General features: G+C 39.8%; 2 protein-coding genes across 3 annotated transcripts in view; one reads left to right on the forward strand and one right to left on the reverse strand.

Moving 5' to 3' along the window:
• Positions 1 to 10,592, reverse strand: part of LOC114151603 (GRAM domain-containing protein 4-like) — a 31,126-nt gene extending 20,534 nt beyond the window's left edge. Inside the window, exon 1 of the mRNA XM_028028930.1 lies at positions 10,381 to 10,592. The gene's annotated coding sequence lies outside the window, so the exon portion shown is untranslated. The remainder of the gene's footprint in view (positions 1 to 10,380) is intronic.
• An 88-nt stretch (positions 10,593 to 10,680) lies between these two features.
• Positions 10,681 to 16,153, forward strand: LOC114151612 (cytosolic 5'-nucleotidase 1A). Of its 2 annotated transcripts, none has more exons than XM_028028940.1 (6): positions 10,681 to 10,835; positions 12,821 to 12,934; positions 13,936 to 14,071; positions 14,163 to 14,285; positions 14,494 to 14,624; positions 14,985 to 16,153. In XM_028028940.1, the coding sequence occupies exons 1-6, from the start codon at positions 10,800 to 10,802 to the stop codon at positions 15,228 to 15,230; spliced, it is 786 nt and encodes a 261-aa protein (XP_027884741.1). In that variant the 5' UTR covers positions 10,681 to 10,799; the 3' UTR covers positions 15,231 to 16,153. The 2 variants fall into 2 exon arrangements, with proteins under 2 accessions (XP_027884741.1, XP_027884750.1); XM_028028949.1 differs by having other exon boundaries at positions 10,771 to 10,884.
• The last annotated feature ends 212 nt before the right edge of the window (positions 16,154 to 16,365 follow it).

Here is a 16,365-nt window from a genome sequence, read left to right on the forward strand (position 1 = left end):
CAAAACGAGGAGGATGGGTAAACAAGACAGCTTAAGAAGGAGGAAGATTTTGTCTTCGACTTGGTATCTCTAAGATTGCTATGCATTTTAAGTGACACTGAGATGTTTCAGATCAAAGACATTTTACCAAATTAAAACGCCCAACCTAACTGTTCCACCCTCAGCAGCAACAATTGCAATCAAACAGTATGATAAATGTCCATGAATCTTTTAGCTCACTGTTCTTTACAAAATGCTCTGCTATCCAGCATGTTTAATCATATCCCAGCATCTCAACTGGACTTAAATCTGGTCTTTGACTAGGCTATTCCAACATATTATTTTTCTTTGAGCCATTCAGAGGCAACCTGAGCCGTGCTTTGGAACAGTGTTCAGCTGCATAACCCAAGTGAGCCTCACTTCAAGGTCACAAACTAATGAACTGGCATTCTTCTGCCACAGCGCAGAATTAATGGTGTCATCCAGTGAATGCTGCAAAGCAGCACCAGAACATCACACTATGTTTTATTGCTGTGTTGGCTACACTCCAGATGTTAAGGAATTAACACCTTTCAAAAAGTCCTACTTTTGTTTTGTTGATCCACAGAATAGTTTTACCAAAACTAAACGTATTGTGGGGTTTGGGTAGTTAATCTGAACACCCTGTTCAAATCAACAAGGCTTCTGAGACCATGGAAGACAATCCTGTGTAGAAAAATGAATCAAAGTACAAATCAATGGGGACATGAGTTGTTTTTTAACAGCAGTGGTAATCTTTGAGTGAAACAATCAGAAAACAATAAGTGACGAGCAATTCAGACAATATTCTGTTAAATCACAGAATGGCTTGTTGGGACAAGCAAGCAATGACTTGTTAATCTTACCATGTCACAAATCGTCACATTTATTTGTGTAACTTTAAAAAAGGCTAGTTTAACTGGACTGTACATGCTCCTAACATGAAGCAGGAGCAGCTATATACGTTTGCAGTGGTGCAAATATATATTTTACAAGACACACTTGTAAAAGTTACATATCGTACCTGCAACTCTGAACTCAAATTGGTTTATGCTTTTGGTAAATAAACTTAAAATGATATTCATAGGTGTTATGCACAGTGTCTACTGCTGAAATCCCGATTTCTCTGACTACATTAACTGGAATGATGTCACCGTGGGTGTGATCTCACACCTAGCACTGAGTGGTAAATTCTGAAGTAACTGGAATGTAGCATAAGTTGAGCCTGAACTTTTATTTTTGTAGCCGCTGACACGAGGACGAAAGAAAACACAGGGGGAAAAAAACAAACTCAGAAAGAAATTGCGGTAACAGTTTATTTGACGGATTGTGAGTAAGACTGTCATAACAGCTGTCATCAACATGAGTAAGTCTTCATGAATTTTTATGACTCTTGTCATAAAGTGTCATTCGGTAAATCATGACACTTTTAATACAAAGTTGACATTATTCAAAATGTCTTTGTTATGACAACTTGATATTAACCAAGAAATCATAATCTGTCATAAATTTGTTATAAAAGTATTACTGACTAAACTTTAGCTTTAATAACATAAAGCTACATTTAAAGTTTCATCAGTAATACTTTTATTAAAAAATTAAGTCAGATCATGATTTCTTGGTTAATATCAAGTTGTCATAACGAAGACATTTTGAATAATGTCAACTTTGTATTAAAAGTGTCATGATTTACCGAATGACACTTTATGACAAGAGTCATAAATATTCATGAAGACTTACTCATGTTCATGACGTTGTCATGACAGAATTATTCACAACCCGTCAAATAAAGTGTTACCAAATTTGCTTTTGTTTCTAACCGTTTCCCTGACCCTTGTACGAGGCTCTTCTTACATCCAACTACTTAGGAAATCTATTTATTCAAGGAAAGTCAGATCTCCACACAATGACCTATACGCATAAGGACTTAAACTGTGCTTTTGTTTGATAAGGGAGGAGAAAAGGTTTAATCAGCTCCTCTCCTCTCTGGGCTCAGACTGAATTGAGTGTATTGAAAGGAAAACTGTGAAATAACTTTCTCACAGTCTGAAGAGGCAGACTGTGATGCCTCATCAGACTGTTACCTTACAGTCTGATAAGGAACTCAGACTGTAAGGAACGAAGGCGTGGTGAGCCTTAAAACTAACTGAGCTGTCTAACAGGTCTTGCTGACTTAATAATTCATTCTTGAACAAGACTGAACAGAAGCCACATTCAGACATGCATACGTGGAGCGTGACCCACAGTGTCAGTGTCATGCATCGGTCCTTCCGTCCTGCTGTTTTTGAAATGACCAGGTGCAATAGCAGTACCAAACCTAGTAGCATTCCCCCCAGTCAACCAGCTGCACTAGATAACTCTGCGCCTGCCCAGGGCGCTCAGGTGGCTGCTGCCTGTGTTTTGTGGTGCTGCCTTGGCACCAGTCTCCACTTCCTCAACTTAAGCAACAACACACATCGGTGGGGTTGTTGAGGATTTTGACCTCTGTTGCTGGATTTTGTAAACTGACCACTACAGGGCTTCGGTCAGAAAGCACGCTGGTCATCAGGTGTTTACGTAGGTTTACTGAAGAATTATGTCAACGGAGCAAATAAATTGAAGCAGTTTCTGAAAATAAAGAAATAATAAATTAAGGTTCAAAATTACTATTGCAAAAAAAAAAATGTAAGTATAACAATTCACAAGCAAGTAAAAAACATCAGCATTAATTCCACCTGAGATAAGGGCTGTTTAAATTTAAATGATGCAGAACTTGGAATCAATCTAGCTCTAACTGGTCAAAGCTGGATAGTTTTAATAAAAATCAACCACATTAAGAATAAAACAGACATTAACAAACTATAGAAATATACCAGCAGCTAAACCACTCTGTCAGTAGTGATAATTAGCATCCATAGATTCATGTCACATGACTAAAACCAATACTCACATCATCAATGGCTGCGGCACCGATCACAAGAGTAAACAGATGTAAAAACATGCAACCCACATTAATAAAATAATATCGACCACAAAACACTGTATTTATAAAAGATTTTAAAAAATGTCCTACATAGAAAGCCCTAAGAAAACTAATGTAGAATATTTATTTATTTACCAATAATCTATTAGTATGATTTGTTATTTAAATTGCCATTTATATTTTTCGGTCTCAGGAGATGATTGAGGGATGAAGAGACGCTGATGTCTGGTTCTTTAGGTTCTGGCGGGTCTGCAGGGTTCCTCTCCTGACCCATTCTGTTGTCGGTGTGTTCAGCGTCACTGAATATCGCCGACACATTTTCTTTTTAAATCGCTCCTATTTAACGTCACTGAAGTTGTTCAGCCTGGAATGTGTGTCTTCCTACTTACGCCTGTATTTTTGCCAGAGGTTTTGCTTGTAAGGACGGTGGAGAATTGGTGGACATTTTAAAAAGACGCGGGATGGGGTGGTGGCGTAGTGGTTAGCGCGACCCGTATTTGGAGTCCTCGAGGCCTTGAGTCCTCGACGCGGCCGTCGCGGGTTCGACTCCCGGACCCGACGACATTTGCCGCATGTCTTCCCCGTTTCCTGTCCCCACAAAAGACCCCCTGGAGGGGTAAAAAAATTAAAAAAAGACGCGGGATAAGTAGCTCACCGCGGCTGCGCAGTGTCCGTCTCTAGGCCACCATGCCAACAGCGTCCGGGGTCCTGTTTAGCTCCCGACACGACATTTTAGCTGACCGTAATATTTCCTGTGTTAAATTTTGATCATTATTGTTGAGATCTGTGTGACGGGTGTGTTTATCAGACATGTATAGAAATACGGAGCAAATTACGCCCGATATCGGTTCAATACGACACACAACAATTAACAGTCAAATACGAGACGAACCCTTGGTTTATGGGACAACCCTAACAAAACAACAGTCACCTGTCATTTTAGGCTAGTTTAAGATACCCTGAATATTTACAGCCCTCCTGTTGATACGCTGACATTACTCATCAATTGTCTTTCAGCCACTTTGAAAAGCTTTTCTTCATCCCTCCAACATCTTCATCCCTCCCCCTCTTCCTTATTCTGTTTTGAGCCCTGGAGTTTTTTTTTTCTGCCACCCATATTTAGCTCTATGTTACGGAGCCCTCTAGGGGACATGGGGAATTTTTTTTCTTTTGCATTACCTCGCAAAACTTTTGCGTTACCTCGCAATACTTTTGCGTTCCCTCGCAAAACTTTTGCGTTACCTCGCAATACTTTTGCGTTCCCTCGCAATACTTTTGCGTTCCCTCGCAATACTTTTGCGTTCCCTCGCAAAACTTTTGCGTTACCTCGCAATACTGTACTGGTCAGTTATGCAGCATAATTGAATACTGCCAGCCTTTCTTACGGTGGGCGCCGTACTTTCTGCTTTAATATAAGGTTATGTGAGGTTTTTCCATGAATGTTAGTATCTTTTTGTGAAATATCTGAAGTTTTATATCTTTCTTTAGGATAGAAAGGCACCACAAACCTACGATATAAACAGAAACCTTCCGTAAGTAGGAAAGAAATAAAAATACATTATAATTTGGACTATTTCTGAGTTATTATCGCGGGTAATAAATCATCTGACAGTTTTGATTGTGTCTCTGTTGTGTTCGTAGTCTGAATGGTTTAAAGAGCTGCTTTCAGTGCCGCTCCATCTTCGCCTTAACAGACATAAACATGCAGTAATAAATCGATTTTCAATCAGTGTTTTGCACCAAACACTTTTTACTATTAACAAGTTTTTATTATTAAAAACACGACAAACTAATGATGGTAAAGGGCCGCACTGGGTTAACTCGGGGAATCTCATCTGTCCGTTTATCAATCAACTCCAAACCTTTTCTTTGTTCTGTCACAATTATCGATTTATTCCATTTTGATGATCAGGCTCCAAACTTTGCAAGGACTGACCGCCCCGCTCACTGCTTCCTAATACACACAAAGCCAGTATCCTTCCCATTCATACCTGGTGACGTCACGCCCACATCGACACACCCACCACACAAGTGTCAAAGCCGCTGCTCCTGTCATATCAATAATTACTTATTTCATTCATATGGCTCTTACAGAGCCTCAGTGAAAACTTGTTTATTATTATTAACTGTTTGGTGCAAAACACTGATTGAAAATCGATTTATTACTGCCTGTTTATGTCTGTTAAGGCTGAGATGGAGCGGCACTGAAAGCAGCTCTTTAAACCATTCAGACTACGAACACAACAGAGACACAATCAAAACTGTCAGATGATTTATTACCCGCGATAATAACTCAGAAATAGTCCAAATTATAATGTATTTTTATTTCTTTCCTACTTACGGAAGGTTTCTGTTTATATCGTAGGTTTGTGGTGCCTTTCTATCCTAAAGAAAGATATAAAACTTCAGATATTTCACAAAAAGATACTAACATTCATGGAAAAACCTCACATAACCTTATATTAAAGCAGAAAGTACGGCGCCCACCGTAAGAAAGGCTGGCAGTGTTCAATTATGCTGCATAACTGACCAGTACAGTATTGCGAGGTAACGCAAAAGTTTTGCGAGGGAACGCAAAAGTTTTGCGAGGTAACGCAAAAGGTTTTGCGAGGGAACGCAAAAGTTTTGCGAGGGAACGCAAAAGTATTGCGAGGTAACGCAAAAGTATTGCGAGGTAACGCAAAAGTATTGCGAGGGAACGCAAAAGTTTTGCGAGGTAACGCAAAAGTATTGCGAGGTAACGCAAAAGAAAAAAAATTCCCCATGTCCCCTAGAGGGCTCCGTAGTAATGCACTACAACATAGTACGGAGCCCTCTAGGGGACATGGGGAATTTTTTTTCTTTTGCGTTACCTCGCAATACTTTTGCGTTACCTCGCAAAACTTTTGCGTTCCCTCGCAATACTTTTGCGTTACCTCGCAATACTTTTGCGTTCCCTCGCAAAACTTTTGCGTTCCCTCGCAAAACCTTTTGCGTTACCTCGCAAAACTTTTGCGTTCCCTCGCAAAACTTTTGCGTTACCTCGCAATACTGTACTGGTCAGTTATGCAGCATAATTGAACACTGCCAGCCTTTCTTACGGTGGGCGCCGTACTTTCTGCTTTAATATAAGGTTATGTGAGGTTTTTCCATGAATGTTAGTATCTTTTTGTGAAATATCTGAAGTTTTATATCTTTCTTTAGGATAGAAAGGCACCACAAACCTACGATATAAACAGAAACCTTCCGTAAGTAGGAAAGAAATAAAAATACATTATAATTTGGACTATTTCTGAGTTATTATCGCGGGTAATAAATCATCTGACAGTTTTGATTGTGTCTCTGTTGTGTTCGTAGTCTGAATGGTTTAAAGAGCTGCTTTCAGTGCCGCTCCATCTTCGCCTTAACAGACATAAACATGCAGTAATAAATCGATTTTCAATCAGTGTTTTGCACCAAACAGTTTTTACTGTTAACAAGTTTTTATTATTAAAAACACGACAAACTAATGATGGTAAAGGGCCGCACTGGGTTAACTCTGGGAATCTCATCTGTCCGTTTATCAATCAACTCCAAACCTTTTCTTTGTTCTGTCACAATTATCGATTTATTCCATTTTGATGATCAGGTTCCAAACTTTGCAAGGACTGACCGCCCCGCTCATCTGCTTCCTAATACACACAAAGCCAGTATCCTTCCCATTCATACCTGGTGACGTCACGCCCACATCGACACACCCACCACACAAGTGTCAAAGCCGCTGCTCCTGTCATATCAATAATTACTTATTTCATTCATATGGCTCTTACAGAGCCTCAGTGAAAACTTGTTTATTATTATTAACTGTTTGGTGCAAAACACTGATTGAAAATCGATTTATTTTTTACTGCATGTTTATGTCTGTAAACTAAGATGGCACTGAAAGCAGCTCTTTAAACCATTCAGGTTACGAACACAACAGAGACACAATCAAAACTGTCAGATGATTTATTACCCGCGATAATAACTCAGAAATAGTCCAAATTATAATGTATTTTTATTTCTTTCCTACTTACGGAAGGTTTCTGTTTATATCGTAGGTTTGTGGTGCCTTTCTATCCTAAAGAAAGATATAAAACTTCAGATATTTCACAAAAAGATACTAACATTCATGGAAAAACCTCACATAACCTTATATTAAAGCAGAAAGTACGGCGCCCACCGTAAGAAAGGCTGGCAGTATTCAATTATGCTGCATAACTGACCAGTACAGTATTGCGAGGTAACGCAAAAGTTTTGCGAGGGAACGCAAAAGTTTTGCGAGGGAACGCAAAAGAAAAAAAATTCCCCATGTCCCCTAGAGGGCTCCGTACATTACTACCATTCAAATTTAGAAAAAAAAAAAAAAAAAAAAAAAACGCCCCTCAGCGCCGTTCTCAAGCTACCTGTATGTGTGAGGGGCGGCGGGGGCGACGAGAGGGGAACAGGGGATTCCTCTATTACTGATCATTTCATGCATGCTCGAACAGCTGTTAAATACAGAATATGCCGACTTGGAAAAAAAAAAATTCCCCACATCGTTTTGGCGCCCCCTCTAGTCCAGCACCCCTATGCGTTGCATTTGTCCACTGTCTCTATGCAACAGGGCTTTTGATTCTTGACAGGCATAGGGCAGGCCGTATGCATGCATGACTGTCATCCCAACACTAGAGCTCTCCAGCTGTATGTGCTATCCCACCTGCTGTATTTACGCTTCACCTTTGAACAGTCAAATATAAATCAAACATCAGAATTACACTAGCAGATGATTACACAAGTTCTGGCTGCATGTCAGGTAGCGATGTTTCCTTCTACAGAATCATGATGGCAAGAAAACAAGCTGCTGCTAAGGTTAGGGAAATCACTGAGAACCACAGCCGACTGTAGACAGGAGAACATGCAGCGACTGAGGAGTCTCAGCACAGACTCTAGAATACTGACCAGCGGGGCCGAGCCCGTGGCACCGGAAGTGCCGTGATAGCTGCCGGTGCCACGATTTGAGCCTGCTGTCTCTCATACTAACACACAGATTTCTATTCCTGGTGCACTGACAGTATTCTAACACACCGTAATCCAAACTGGTCCAGTTGAGGACCAGGTCTGCAAAGTTCTACTGAAACATTACTGCCAGACACCAGAGATTGCTAAACCTTTGGATAGTGGTAGAGAGAAGACACAGATTATCTGTGATCTGCGCCATCACTGCCAAACATTGCGCAGCCTCTTAACTTTAGATTCCTTAGAAAACCGATTGAACAATATTCTCTTATGTGAAACCTCCAAAGTGTGCCACAGTCTCTTGTCATTTAAATTTCGTTGAAGTTTCAGTTTTATTGACAATATGACACTGTGGTATGAGAAAACCGCAACAACTGAAACTCTGTCACTTGACCTAGAACGTCTCATCAACTAAAGGTGCTGAACATCACATCTTCTTCACTTTCACAGCTTTAGCTGAAGACGCTTTGAGAGACTTCAAAACACTGCTTTAGCAAAACTGTTGGAAATACTCATGTTTACTTCCAAAGCATAATGGGATTTCAGCCTTTAGACATGTATTTGTGAAACAAGTAAAAGTTCTTGTTGAAAACTCGGTAGTGTCCACCTGTCTTGGTTTCAGTGGTGTGAAAGTAAAGTGGAACAGAATGAATGGTATTGGAAGGCCAGTGTTAATCATTTTATATCACATCTTTAGTGCTTTCTATTAATGTGGCCTGACCTGGATAAGCAGCAGAAAAGTCAATGGATTAACCCATTTAGATGGCGATTATGATTTATTGCAACGCGGTATAGAGTACTTCTGTGCTTGCAGTGTCTGAATGTGGTATTATTACATTATAGTGTTGAGACTTTAGAAGAACCTTAATGTTACAGTTCGACCATAAGCTAAAAGGAAAGTATCTCTTTTCCAACAGTCTCGTTGCCACGTGCATCAGAGACACCTCCATCCAGAGTCACTGTTCACAAAGCTAGCTAAAATAACATAAACAAAATGATTAATAACAATTAGAGAGCGTCATCACGACCTGAATGAAGCAGAACAATCCTAAATACCAAAGCCACCTTAGCCATAGAGCGTCTCCCAGTCCTAGACTGGGAGAAGTTCCTTTACTCAGACTTAATCACTACCACAAAAACAAGTCTATTTTTACTTTGGCTATTCATTTATTGTTATAACACTTCAGCTGTATCACAGCAGGATAAAAGGAATTCATGGTTGTCAACAGGAGGAAAGATTCAATTAGAATTCGGTGAAAACTTTTCTTCAATATTTACTTACTAAGTGTAAAATTTAAGGTTTAACGTTTTGATTAAAGGCCTTACATATATTTATGTTGAAAAGGCAGCTCTGGTTATTAAAGCGTTGTAAAAGCTTCCTCTCATTTTCAATCATTTGAGTGGCAGCATTCTGGCTAATGGAAGAAAAAACGGTCTGCTTTCAAGATTTTAGTCCTAACTTATCTAAAGGGCTGGGTTACAGGTTTTCTATTCAGCTATTATCGCAAAGGATTCTTCTGCTTAAAATCTCAAATATTTAGACTGATCAAAAGTAAACTGGAAATTTCTCCCTTGAATCTATGAAACCTCTATTATATGTGTGAAATCACAAAAGCGGTTTATTTTCAAAGCTTTTCATCATTTGTCAAGCTCTGGTATTTGATAAATATAAAAATGATTCCAACCCAGACTGGATCATCCTACAGTAATTACACGTAATAATTGTAAAGACAGAAAAAAAAGAGTTATTGTTAAAGTCTTTTCTTGTTCTCATGAATAATGATACATCTCGCTTGATGGTGTGAATTTAGTGTTATACCTTAATAACTAATGCTAAACTAGGAATGTCTTAAAAACCATAGACAATCTTTGGATTCGTGTGCTCTAGTTCAATATTTTTGCTCTGACTCCGGGTCAGTTCACCCCTTTGACATTTTGCACCCTTAATACACGTAGTTTCGTATCAATAAACGAAGCATTTCTACCCATATGCATAAATAATTGCACATGAGTTTTTCCCTCTTTCCTAAGTATTATAAACAACGGGGAGTCAAAGAAAATGCTCAAATATTTAATATTTGAGTAAGAACTGTAGCTCCTGAAATCTTTGCATTTCCATGAATATAGTTTGGCTCCCTTATCGACCCAGCTAACTGAGAAAAATGACAAAGGAAACGTTTTTTTAATATAAAAACGAACACATTTGCAAGCCTTTTTTTTTTGTTTACTGATTTTCTTTACGTCACCTGAAGGCCACCCCCTATTTAACTTAGTGAAAGCCAATCAGCTGCAGGGGATCTAAGCCCCGAAGGAGCTGAAGGAGCCCAGCCAGACCACAGGGTTCGGGACACACCCGAACAGGTTACCGAGTCAAACAGAAATGTGTTAGCGCAGAAAGGTATGAAAAAAAGAGATATTTTTCTTACCAGAAAGTCGAAGATGAAATAAACTTTCCCACTCTCCTGGGCTTTCCAAGTCCACTAAAAACAAGGTCAGAGCCGCTTCTCAGGCTCTCCGAACCAGAACAACTAGTGTGAGAGCCGCTCCGAACCTGAATGCCTCCTTTGCCCCGAAAACGAATCCAATTGTTGGCGTTTGTTCATAAAGCAGCGCGGAGCTCCTCCACCTGACACAATAATCACTGATATGGGCGGGACGAGAGGCAATTGTTTGGCCAGGAAGTGACGCAGTCGTGCGCTCCTTAAAGCAAACGTGCTGCCTTGGGTCCAGGCGGAACCAAAATAAGGGGATCTTCGTGCAGAATAACTGGACTGTTGGTTTTCGCGGAGCGGGACGAATTAAGAGGGAAGACACCAACAACCGTAAGGTCCTACAGGGAGTGAGAATGGTCTCTACCGTCACGAACAGCGACGTGAAGCAGGTGCGTTTACTTCACTCTCTGAAGAACACGTATCCCTGCTATGGTCATGGTAAAATAGTTATCGCTCTAATCACTGTTTTTGGGTTTGTCTTTTTGTTTCTCCTCTGCAATATTTTCTTCTATGTCACATTTACAGTAGTACTGAATATGCCGAGTTGTACTGGAAAAAAAGGCGGAAGTTGTACATTGTTGTTGACAGCTCTGCAGCCGTAAATCACTTCGTAGAATTGTTTTACGGCTTCAATATAGAATTACAAATAGACCCACATTTGTATTTGCATGTCACGATTAGACTTCTGCAACAGGAATTACGAGAGAAACTCAACAACTCGGAGAAAGAAGGGCAGAGGAGAATAAAAGAGAACAACTTAGCTGATTGTTTTAAAGGGTGGAGTATAATGATTTTTCCAGGCACACAGTGACATTTTATAGGACAGTCAAGTAATTATATTACCTTTATTTGTTTTAAAAATGCTGTATAAATAACTTTAAAGAAATTTGATGTCATAATTTGAAATCAAATTATGACACCTGAAATTGACACAAGTGTCATAATTTCAGGTGACACCTGGTGTCACCTGAAATTATGTGTCAATTGTAGGTGTCAACCTGTGTCAAGTTCAAGGTTGACACAAAGACCAACCTTGAAATTGGTCTCTGTGTCTTTAAGAAGCTCCTACATTTTCAGACACTCCCAAAAACAGTACTCCTCCATGATGCCCTTGGCAATCATTCTTAAGAGCATTGGTGTTAGAAATAACGTGTATGAAGCTTGAGAAAGCTGCACTTCAACTTCATTGGAATTGTTTTATTTAATTTTTGTTATGGTAATGTACCGTAAGGTCCTACAAAATTGGAAAAAGGTGTCTCTGTTCAAATATCTGGACTAACTGTGAGTCTCTAAATTAGATATTGGGGAGGTGAAGGGTAGGCTGCAGAGTTTTGCAGTTGGTACCACTATTGCCTTGCAGCAAGAAGGTTCTAACGCTGGCCCGGAGTCTTGCAAACATAAGCGTATTCGGACAACAGGTGTTGTTATAAAAATGTGTCATTTTACATGTTTGTATGTTTCACAATTAAAAACAAAATCAAACTTTTGTTCTGCTCATATCGCATGTTTTTTTTTTTTGTTTTTTTTTATGATTTAAGGTCCAGTGTGTCTCTGCGCTGTGTCAAAGTAAAATAAATAACTACATTCCCAGATATGTGGTTGTGCTGAACAATATAGCCCCAGCTAACATCTAACTGACTATAAAAAGTTTTGTGGTCAGATAAGTTTTAAGTTGAACTGGCTTCGACTTGACTCGCTGTGTTTAGACAAAGACCACCATCCCCATATTGGGCTTTGGGCCTGTTTTCTATTCAGGGTACAAGACAATTTAAATCTGCATAAAATCATGCAGCATAAAATTTTACACCAGAACCACCGAGATGGTTCGTAGTTTACAGTTGCTCAACTCAAGATACCCCTCCAGGGTAAAGAAAGGAAAGAAAACCATGGCTATAGAATATGGTACTGATGCCACACAGTGACCTATCTACTCTCTAGATTTCTGTTTCATAAATATCTTAGAGAAAGGTGAATATTTGAGTTTCTAAAAAGCTGCCAGGAAACCTAAAGGATTTAGAAATGTTATGTAAGAAGCAGTGGGCCTAGACTTTACCTGAGATGTGTATAAATCTGCTGACCAAGTAAAGGACATTTCTTAATACTGTGTTTGCTGACAATGATTTTTATGCTCATCACCAAGTTCTTTCTAAATCATGCTTTGCGTAGGTATATAAGCAATACTAATTTCACTTGATAACAAGCGGATCAATTCGTAACTTCTACGTAACGCTGTCTTTCTGGATTTTTAGTTAATATTGTGTCTGTTCACGTCCCAGAAATAAAGCTACCATGAAACAGCAATTGTGCCTTTAGTAAGAGGTGAGCAGATTCATCTCATATTTTCAGTCTGATAGTGAGATTCTTCTTCTTGCAGAAAGATGTGGACCAGGCGGTGGTTGTTGCCGTGACCTTTGCTGCAGTTTTTGGACCAGAAGCTGAAGATGGCAGCACAGTTTACAGGCTGGGCGTGGCTCTTCCATTGCTGCAGGTGAGAAGTCATGAAAAGTAGTAATTAACTTTAAAACAATTTAAGTTTCATTGTTTCAGTCTTCAATACAAGCATACTCACCCATTTAAGTGTGAAATATGGATTTGAGGAAAAAAAGTGCCCAACAATTTTATGCTCTTTCTTACTAACTTTGCTAGATTGTTTTTGTGTTTTTTTTAAATGAAAACATGTAAGTTCTCTTCTAAAATACTACACAAAAAGCTTATAGTGACAAAGTAAAAACATCTTCTTTGTTGTTAAAAATGTTTACCTTGGGATGTGCTGTGGTGGCGCAGGGGTTAAGCACAACCCACACAAGGAGGCCTTAGTCCTCGTCGCGGCTGTCGCAGGTTCGATTCCCGGCCTGGCGACCTTTGCCGCATGTCTTCCCCCTTCTCTCATTACCCACTTTCCTGTCAATTAACTATCAAATAAAGGCCACGAGAGCCAATAAAACCTTTAAAAAAAAGGTTTGCCTCCCAGCTATCACACCCTTAAGTTTTCTTGCTCACCTTTGTAGGGGTATTTTCTATCACTCTTCTCTGCACTCTAAGGTTCTGTCAGGTTGGATTGTCAATGTCCGTCATTATTTGCGACAAACAGGATAAATCTCAAAAACATTAAAAAAAAAAACCCACAACTGAGTCATTTTTTACAGATCTCACATTTACCAGAAACGTCTTGGCGAACCGCCAGAACTTTTTGGAAGATATTCTGTGGGATGACGAGACAGAAAGCGTGTGACCTTTTTTGGAGTGTGTAGGTTCTGTCGCATCTAATCTGAAACTAAAACAGCATTTCAGACACTGAACATCATGCATGGTGACCGCAGTGAGGGGGTTTGGGGCTGTTTGCTTCTTCAAGCATCAGTTTCTCACAGAAAAGCAAAAACAAAACGGCTGTGTTTGTTTTTTTTAAAAGAAAACTGACTGGTTTCCTTGACAGTAAGAAGATTGCAGTCGGGCTTTGGTGGTGAGGTGACGATATTTGGTTTTCCTCAGGTTCTGCAGAGAGTGAATGAGCGTCTGCTGGAGAAAAATCCGGCTGAACATCAGCTGTTTGATGTCATCTTGATCACTACGGACAGCTGGCAGCAGCAGCAGAATTCCAGCATCATTAACAGCACCAGACATCACAGTAGTCTCACCTCAGTCTTACTCTTTCTACATCTCCACTGCAACACTCCGATGACTTTGCTTTCCAACGCCTTATTGTTGCTCTGTCGTAGGTCTGGAAATCAGCAGGTTCTGCTTTTCAACAGAGGACAACTACATCGAGAGTCTCGTGCAAAATAATGTTCAGCTTTTCTTTACGACAGATGGAAACGAAGCCTTGCAGGCAACACACCAGGGTCAGTAAGTCTTGTCTTGTATGACATCTTCCGCCAGTCATTTCTACAAGCCATATTAAAAACACAGAGTACACTACCAATAAGTGACAGACATTTCCGAACAGTAGCATCTGTTGTAGCATTAGCCATCAAAACTTCCATTTATCAGTGTAACCTGAAGACTGGTCTATCATTTAGTTTTTGATTATCGTGCTTTTGATTGCTCCAGGTGTTCCCTCCGCACTGCTGGATAAGAACTCGGTTTCCTGTCCATCAGAACAGCTCAGAGTTTTATTCTGCGAGAAGGCCATCATCCAACCCAACATGGGTTCAACAGAAGCAAGCAAAAAATATGCTCAGGTACAAACATTAACAAGTGTCTTTTTCAGAGCCTTGTGTAACGTTTCAAACTCGCTCTACTTTTTCATATTTTCCTGTATCACTACCACAAGTGTGTATGTATATTTAAATTTGCTTGACAAATCTCTGAGGTCTTCACAGGTAAACTATGAAAGAACTTAGATTTTCTTTATTTACCACTAAGGTTTTTTTTTGGGGGGGGTCAGTCTTATAAAACCCCAATTAAATATATGTTTTAATTTTTTTTCACATTACAACCACAAGAGGGTGTGAGTAGGCACTGTATGTTATCTTCAGCAGGTCTACCCAGAAAACTGAGTTGAAAATGATTTTTTTCTTCTTCTTCTTTTGTCTCAACAGAACCTTTTAGCTCATTTAGGCCAGATGAGGCAGAAGTTCGGTGTGTTTGACAGCCCTCTTTGCTTCACTCTTGTAACATCACATGGTGGCAAAGACAGCTGCTGCTGTGCCCTAAAATCACTTCGGTCCCTGGGCGTCAGCGTGGACGAAGCGTACTGCCTGGGTGGGGCCCCGCGTGGCCCCATCCTGTCGCTGCTCCGACCTCACTTTCTGCTCAGCGATGGATTCAGCCTGCTGGAGGGCTGATTGTCTCTTCGCCTGGATGTCACAGAAACTTCGAGAGCATTTTGTGGATATCACTTAACTCAGCATTAGACAGTCGGTGAAGTCCGTAAAGGTATACAAATGCAAAGGAGGTTCAACAAGGCTGAACTGTGTTGCTTGATAAAACCTAAACCTCCATTCTGGGTAAAAGATGACTGTGATGCTACTCTGATTGGTCGCTTTTGATTTTGTGTATTTATTTTCAGGCAGGAGGTGGAGAAGCTCAATCTTTTCACATATCTGTGCATTATCATACTATCACTACATGGTGACAGTTTTAACAAATATTTAAAAAGATGTAAAAAAAAAAAAGCTGGTTCTGGGTTCTTTAATAAAAATAGATTTATTTATGAATCTCTTACAAATCAAAAGTTTACAGATTGATTGCAATCTATTAAAGCAAGAATGGAAATCCCAGACTATGTTATAGCGCTGAGAACGTCTGATGGATTAACTGAACATGTGGGTTGGCCTATGCACTTTCTCCTTTGGCCATAATGACAATTCTTGCGTTTGGAAGAAAAAGGGGGAAGACCATCCCAGCTGGGAAGTATGGGCGTGTTGCAGTATTATGATGTTGGTCTGTTTTGCGGCATTAACAACTGGTGAACTTCATAAAATAGAAGATTATGTGTAAATATAATAGCAATATATATAAAGACTGATGTCAAGCCTGTAGAGAATTTGTGGGAAGATCTGAAATGGTGTGTGTGAGTGGGGTAGCCTGATTGGTTCCAGCAGTTCTTTCTGTAGAAATTATTCATTATTTCATCAACCTGTAGTGAGAAGGTGGAGGAAGAAAACCTAAAAGGTCATACAGTTCAATTTCAATACTACCAAACACACAACGAGCAAATGTATGTAAACTTATGACTTTGAAGATACTAATAAATAAATCTAACATATACGTTCTCTCAAGAGATGATAGATACACCCTTCCATGAAACTTCAATATGACAGGTTATGAATATGAATAATTAGGGGAAGGGGGGCATGAAGGGGTCAGGGGTGTTGGGGAGGGGTGAGGGGTTTATATGTTAATGAATTTGACACCTCTGCCCGCTGTAGGTGGTAGCGCTTGAAGTCATGAGATAGAGCAGGTGTTATTGGCTTATTA

Source organism: Xiphophorus couchianus, chromosome 2 (genome assembly GCF_001444195.1).
Source record: "Xiphophorus couchianus chromosome 2, X_couchianus-1.0, whole genome shotgun sequence".
Classification (NCBI taxonomy): domain Eukaryota; kingdom Metazoa; phylum Chordata; class Actinopteri; order Cyprinodontiformes; family Poeciliidae; genus Xiphophorus; species Xiphophorus couchianus.